Source organism: Channa argus, chromosome 18 (genome assembly GCF_033026475.1).
Source record: "Channa argus isolate prfri chromosome 18, Channa argus male v1.0, whole genome shotgun sequence".
Lineage (NCBI taxonomy): Eukaryota > Metazoa > Chordata > Actinopteri > Anabantiformes > Channidae > Channa > Channa argus.
Window position 1 is genome coordinate 5561551 of NC_090214.1, and position 7662 is coordinate 5569212.

The 7662-nt window shown below is 40.8% G+C and overlaps 1 protein-coding gene across 2 annotated transcripts; it reads right to left on the reverse strand.

The window, feature by feature from the left end:
• Positions 1–1319: 1319 nt before the first annotated feature.
• zgc:63972 (protein CutA homolog) lies at positions 1320–7230 on the reverse strand. 2 transcript variants are annotated; one of them, XM_067485069.1, is made up of 6 exons: positions 6755–7224; positions 5120–5268; positions 4402–4461; positions 3574–3619; positions 3432–3481; positions 1320–2788 (listed from the first exon to the last, which is right to left on the reverse strand). In XM_067485069.1, the coding sequence occupies exons 1-6, from the start codon at positions 6794–6796 to the stop codon at positions 2686–2688; spliced, it is 450 nt and encodes a 149-aa protein (XP_067341170.1). In that variant the 5' UTR covers positions 6797–7224; the 3' UTR covers positions 1320–2685. The 2 variants fall into 2 exon arrangements, with proteins under 2 accessions (XP_067341170.1, XP_067341171.1); XM_067485070.1 differs by lacking the exon at positions 5120–5268 and having other exon boundaries at positions 6755–7230.
• Positions 7231–7662: the final 432 nt, after the last annotated feature.

A 7662-nucleotide genomic window follows, 5' to 3' on the forward strand; every position in this document is an offset into this window, starting at 1 on the left:
CTCCTCTCTGCTCCTCTTCCTCCACCTTGTTGACCTCTGGGTTGTTACAGTTGTTGTTGTTCATCCATTGTAATCCTCCTCCCGATTTTTATCCACTCGTGAGGATGACAGAGTGCTGCACTGACAGGATTACCAGGTCAATTTGGTTGGTGTCAGATGATTTATGAAGACAAATGTCTTCATAAAAACAGAGCAATATAACCTGAACAGGCGACGAGGTTTCCTGAATGGACGTGATGTTCATAGGGTGCGTTGTGGGAGATGAAAGAGCAATTTGTAATGTTGCAATCAATGTTGGTAAAACTGGGGGCAATTCATGAATAAATAAATCATTAATAAAATGGTTTATCGTGGTCCCTTATGCCTGCAGTTATAAATGTTCATGTGTTACAAATGGATTCGGGTCCACATGCCCTGCAGGCCTATTCCAGAGGATAAGTGTTCAAAGAGTCCATTAGAGCGGTCTCCCTAATGAATTAAAGAGTGAGCAAAACCGCAAGTTTGATCCTGCAGGGGTATTTTCCACAACATAGCAACCCCAACATTTTTTGCCTAAAACATCTAAAAAGAAATTACATTTCCGGTAATAAATTAAAGCCTATAACGGTGTGTATAAAGCATCACGTCAAGCTTTGATGCCAGTTTTGTGGGAGTGAGCAAGGATATAAATTGTCCGTAATTGTGCACATTATTTATGTGCACAGTATAAAATGAAGAATATATAATTTAGCTGCTGCTGTCACATATTTCTATGTTAGTGTTTATTTGTAAAATGTAGTGCCATATACACACACACCCACACAATATTTATTAAAAATCCAATGCTGGCTCAGTGTTCTTGCCTCACTCGATCAGATTTGTGTGTGCGTGATTATCCTCCGTTTATTGAATTGCTCAGTGGGAGCGTGTTATCGGCGTCTGTTTCTTAATTATCATATTCCTAGCTCTGCATCCCACCGAGATTATAATGACACACAAGAAGAAAGAAGAACGGACCATATGTCTCTTTGTTTACACAATTTTCACTCAATAAACCTTAACGAGAAACTAAGTTAAATCTCTCCTTTATTAAACATTTGAGACCCTTTGCAACGGTCATTTATTATCGTCACTGTGTCTAAAACTAAAAGTTATTTGCCTCTACTCACACACAATGCTGTCTGTCTGCAGCCTGAATTAACTGACTTACCAGGGCTGTAGACCTTATTGTACAATGGAGAAATGAAACACTCAAACACTTCATTCACAGGAGGAGTTGTGAGAGACAAAAAAGGGGGAATAGCGAAACATAGGCTGCTCCTCAACTAAGGACAACTGTATATTGTGGAGAAATTAGCAAGTTGTGTCTTTATTTTATTGTCCGACAAAGTGATTATTCCAATGTGATACAGCAAATGTGTTTCATATATATTAAAACACCACCATCTAGTGAACGTGAGATCAAATTGCAGCGTGCTCGATTATTTTTTCATCTGGCTCCAGGCAGCCATAACTACTCACACAAGAACCTGTACACATATGTGAACATATGTCGTACACCCCATTCCCATCACTGTGGGCGCACGTGTCGATGACATACATTTGGTTTAAACATTGACAGCCCCCAAATGGCCGATCTCTGAGGCGAGGGATTATTCTGGCTCCACAATGTACATAACCCAACTAAACCAGGTCTGCAGTTTCTTTGTTGGGGTTTCACCCTGGACACACAATCTGCAGACTCAGGCTTAGTGAGAATTTTTGTTTAATGTGGTAAGCACACAGTGCTGGCACGTTGTCTATAACCAGTGATATGCCGTTCTCTAACTAGCAGAGCTACCGTATTTAACTATATAGCAAAACATTTAGAGGCATACAATAATACTCCTCATAAGGAGCTTATGTTTTTTGATCGTGTGCCTTATGTCTAATTAATTTAGTAAAAGCCACATAAGAACCTGAGTTGCTCCTAATGATTAATATCGCAGAAAATTCTTAGAATTATGACAGCCGGGATACTGTAGGCTGCAGCCCCTCGTGATCCTCGTGAAAGTGATATCAACAACAGTGCAGGGAAAAAAAATGCAACAGTGCAGCTGTGATGACTTGCGTGTGCAACTTTCCATAAGCTGTGATCACACGAATTAGAAAAGCATGTTCACAGTCTCGTGTTGTGATGCAATGGATTTATTTAAACTGGCCGCTTGCACCTTGCATTGCGACTTTCCCAGTGCTGTAGGTGGAACCGATGAAGCACATTTTAATCATCGCACCATCAGAGGATGAAGACAACTGTGTCTGTTTTCAGCCAGGACCACGTGTCACTTTACACTACGACCACTCTCTGCAGACTGTGTTCAAAGTGTCACCAATCTTAAATAGTTCACTTGTGGTCCATGTAACCAAATTGGGTCAGTTTAACTTACAGTATCTCTCAGCCAGCAGCAAAACAAAAGTCTTTTTTATGCCGTGGTGTATGGCTCTTCTAAAAGACTAAACTTCGATCCCCACACTGCAATTGTGGAATTTAGAATGGAAAGGTTAGAACAACAAAATTGTGTAAATGTCATGTGTCGAACTTTTGTTCAGCTGACTGTTTTCCTAACCCTTCGATCGAAAGCCTTTAAACAGCAGCTCGCACACGTGGCTCGGTTTCCTTGTTCGGTCACAATCCATGCCAACGTCGTCTTTAATTCTGATGGTGCATCAGTCATCCTGAATGGCCTCATCCATCCATTTCATGTAAGGTAGACTGCCATCCTCCACCCTGAAGCTGAGGACTTCTGGGTTTGCGTAGGGATGCACAGACCTTAAAAGAACCCACAAAAACATGTCACAGAAAATCTGTTTAGATAACCAGAAACCCACATATGGACTAATTCCAGTCTGTCTTAACCTGGACCTTTGTTCTTCCTTTCTGACATCGTGGTGTTTGATTTCAACAGTTAATCACTGACTAGCTCTACACATGTAGTGTGAGGCTTCTCGGAACAGCTACGGCTCGACAAAATGAACCCACCCAAGAGTTTCCAAACACACCTCCAGTTGTTACACCGAGATCAGGTGAATGTTAAATCATCACAACATGGCCTGAGGTCTGGATACTGTGTATTGAAAGCGATGTTGCCAAATCAACAGCAGTGCATCCACAAACTTAATGTAATTCTGTAATACACCGAATTATTTATTACATTCGCTGATAATGAAACTTTTCATTCATAAAATGTAACTGAACTGTAGAACAGTGTTAATGGGAGACTGGAGACCCTATTTAATGAGACCCAGGGTAAAGTAATGAAAGTTTAAGCGCACTATGAGGCCCAAATTGAAAGTAACTGCAATTAAACATTAATGCATGTATACAGTGGGGTGCAGAGCTTATGAATTAAAGAGGTTTTAACAGTAATGATCTGAAACAACCATACATTATATTACATAAAGCAAAATCTCACCTCACATAATCGACGACCTGCTTGATCATGGAGGTTTTTGTTTTCACCAGCTGCAACAGCAATGACATCTTACACTACAGCTTTGCATTAACACATGCCTCTTGGTTATGTGCAGACTATGAATTTTTCTCAAAAATGTTACCATCAGAATTTCATTTCCATCCTCGATTTTGCCTTTCCAATAGTACCTACAGAAGCAGAGAACACAAGGCATTAGAACTGCATTATGCACAAAGTACTGTATATAAGTAGGGCCTAAAAGTACCAGTACATGTTCTGTATTTACCTGTATTTACCAACACAACACAATAATTACACCTCAACCAAACATTTATTACAACCACAGTGACTGACAGTGATATTGTCCAAAAGGTTCCTCGCAAACCTAGTTAGTTTAAACGTGGGGCTCTTTGTGGATGGTGAAACACAAACTATGACTCAATATTAAGCAATAAGCGATTGCATGACGAATATCAAAATACTGCAAATGGGGCGGCTGTAGCTTAATTGGTGAGGCAGAGGGTCAGCAGTTCGACTGCCCCCCACCCTCACCCTGCCACATCCTTTATTTTTAGACTAAACCTCTGTTTGGTGAACAGGTTTAATGCTTTATTTACTGTTCAGTTTTGCCTCTGTCCTTTACAACCTCAGAGAGATTTTCCCTTCTTGTTTATTTGTGGTTATGCATTAACAGGAATGATAATCCATGCATGAAAACATGCCACTGCTCTGAAGCCTGAACTGCCACTAAGTTTCTAGTGACGGGAAAACTCATAAAAGCATTCAGATGGAGCCTATTCACCTCATAGTTTCCTTGGCAACCAGCTATGCAGTGGAGGCAACAAAGAGCACACGCATTTATGTATTTAAATGTGTAAGTGTCTGCACATGTGAGAGACGTTGTTTCTAAGCTAGTGTTTGTGGTTGCGTGTCACCTGGGTGGTCAAGATAGGGGTCAAACGTGACTTACATTGTGAAGGTCCTGGCGAGAATGTTAATGCTGGCTGCCAGCCGCCTCTCCATGATGGCCCTGGAAGGAAGACAGAATAGAAGGGAGTTTGGATGGAAATGGAGGGGGGGGGGGGGGGGGGGGGGGGGGGGGGGGGGGGTGAACATGCGAAGAGAGGAACGAAAGATTAAACACTTACAAGCCACCAGCTGTTTATTAATTACAGCATGGAATTCAGACCTTCATTATGGTGCTCTCCAAGTGGGCCGCAGAAAAACACTGTTATGAAGTAAATTGTGAAAAAAAATAAACACTTTGCTTTCTGCTGCAGCCTGGGACTGGTTTCACAGTTTATAGAACCAGCTCAGCCACGCCCCTTCCTCAAAGTACAGTATGGCGCCTGGGTGTAAGTGACTGACACAAGGTAAATGAATCATCTGCATGCAGCTAAAATGCCAACACACTGCCAAGATTGTACCAAGATTAAATTTCAAACCGTCTGAGTCACATCTAAACACTATAAGTCAAAGCAAAGGAAAGGCGATGAATAGCCCAAAGATTCAAGTAATGCTTTCATGTCTTGGGCTTCCATTGTTTGATTTTACCAGCTGTATGTGGACTGTATCTCCTAACTCCCCCCTTAAATATTTTCCTTTGGATGTGTTTGAACTGAGTCGTGGATTAAAAGGATGCCAACATACGGCCTGAATAAGACTGTGGTGACCATTCACTACTGTACCTGCCAATGTCCTTGGCTACCTGTTCGGTGGGACTGTTGATGAGAAGGACAGAGTGGTGGCCTGGTACATAGCTCCCTGTGAAGGCCGAATGAAGATGGATCCCAATGGACCAGAACCAGGGATACAGGGACATCGATAGGACCAAGAGCTGGAGAGGATCAGGTGTGGTGTGGGTGCATTGGTGGACAAGAACATCGTAAGTTGCTGACCAGTTAAAGTTCACCATTTTTATTCTGTAACATCGTGTTACTGTGCTGCGTGATTTTGTCAGTTATAGCTCGATTCAATTATCTCCTATTCTGCAAGGTTTCCGTGTTTGGATGGAATTGGATTCAGTATTTATCCTCCCATTTGGCGCTGTCTGTCTCGGAAAAACGGGCACAGGCCCTGGCGTGGACGCAGCGCCCAATTTATAATCTGCCCTACTTCTCTGCACAGCACAGTCAGACACACAACAACACAATGAATAACAGGTACCAGTTCCCAAACATCTGACTATGCATCCTGTTATGTTCAGGGTCAAATTGACCCGTTTTAAAGTTTAACAATACTTAAAAGTATTTTTTCACTTGGTGGTTCACATGTTTGTAACCCCCCCCCCCTGCATGTTTATATTACAAAGGTACTGTTCGGGTCAATTTGACCCGGCAGACAAAATAGAAGCTAAAAACAGCCAGAAAGATCAAATACTGTTTGTTTCTTTGCAACTATGAGACATAATACACCCCTGTCTCACACTCACACACTCATACTCACACACACACACGCATTCTCTTGACCTTGTCTTTGAAGACATTCACATCAAAAAATGTTGAAATTCAGAGGTCTTCATCTCCAAATACACATCTGAGTGGCCACTCAGTGTGGGTGGAGTTCCTGTCAAAAGTCAACACCTGCATTCTCACACTTCAAAGATGTACATGTGTGTGTGTGAGTGTGTGTGGGTGCATGTGTGTGTGTGTGTGTGTGTGTGTGTGTGTGTTTGTGAGAGTGTGTGTGTGTGTTTGTGTGTGGTGTGAGTGTGAGTGTGTGTGGTGTGAGCGTATGTGTGTGTTTGTGAGAGAGAGTGTGTGTGTGTGTGTGTGTGTGTGTGTGTGTGTGGTGTGAGTGTGAGACAGGGGTGTATTATGTCTCATAGTTGCAATGAAACAAACAAATCCACAAACTTAACAGATGTTAACTTTAAAACGGGTCAATTTGACCCTGAACAGAAAAGGTGTCTCATTTTAATTTATCAACATCACTCTATAAACAACAACAACAAAAATTCAAAATATAAAATAAAGTTTTTAAAAATCAATTGCATATAAAACTATTGTAATTTATAAGTAGGTCTTTTCAGTGTACATTAAAAAAAGTTTTAACATGATCTTTTTTTAATAAACAAATGACCTATGCTCATTGAACCATGATCTGTGAACAGTAAAGAACAGCGTTGAACTAAATATTGATTCAAATTGTTAGTAATGGAGTTAATGATGAGACATAAACAATGTTTTCTGGGAGTTTTTGGTTTCTGACACTTTTTTATAACATCAAGGCTGTTCATCAGTAAAGTACATAACAGGAGGGTTAAACGTTTCGCCAAAAGAAAGTACGGTGCACTTCTATGAAATAAGCGCATCTGTCCTTACCCCGCATGACATGATCATCAACCGAAAGACAGAAAACTCCATCCTGATGAAAGCAACCGGCCAACAAATGTTACTGCCAGAGTCCGACAGGAGCCGATAATAGCGACAAAGTCCGCGCAACTTGGTTCTTGAAGCCGCTGCGCTTTTCTTCCGGGATACTTGGCGATTGTGATAAATAGCGCACGATCCACGGACAACGGACCGGGCAGCGGAAAAGTGTGTGTTCACAGCTACCAGAGGCCGGATGGTCAAAAGCAAATACAAATCTCTCAGTCATTGAATTGCAATTGCCGGCACTTCCTGACACTTCCGTGTAAATACTGTATATATAGCCCTTTATAAAAACTCTCCCAAAATCATAATCCTTGTCAAATCAAACGGGAATGAGGCCATAAGAAAACAAAATATGTTTAAAGTTAGAAAATAAAGTTAGATTTTTGTAGTATATATAATAGTGTGTGTGTGAGGAGGAAGAACAATGAGGAAGTTACTCAATTACACCATCAAGTACTAAGCAAAAGTACATCAACACCTATAAACTTTTAGAACTAATGTTTTACTTCAAGATAATGCATGTTTTAAAAAATTAATAGACTCATGTTTTGAAGTAGATTCAGTTATTATGACAATGCAAAGGGTCCATACAGATACAGTTATAGGGAATCAGCAACATTGCTATTAATACTCTATCAAAGCCACAACATGTAGAAACAAAATGAACAAACCATAGATATTACTTCACACATGCTTACTCATCAGCATCTTTGTTGTTATCTCCTCTTAACCATTCTGTCGTAACAGACAGAATTCACAGTACAAATCAAATTTCGAGACAAAGGTACCTGGAAATTGTGTGTTTCACAGTGAAAGTCGTGGTTATTTTGTAGAAAGTTGGAAACACGTGCAGA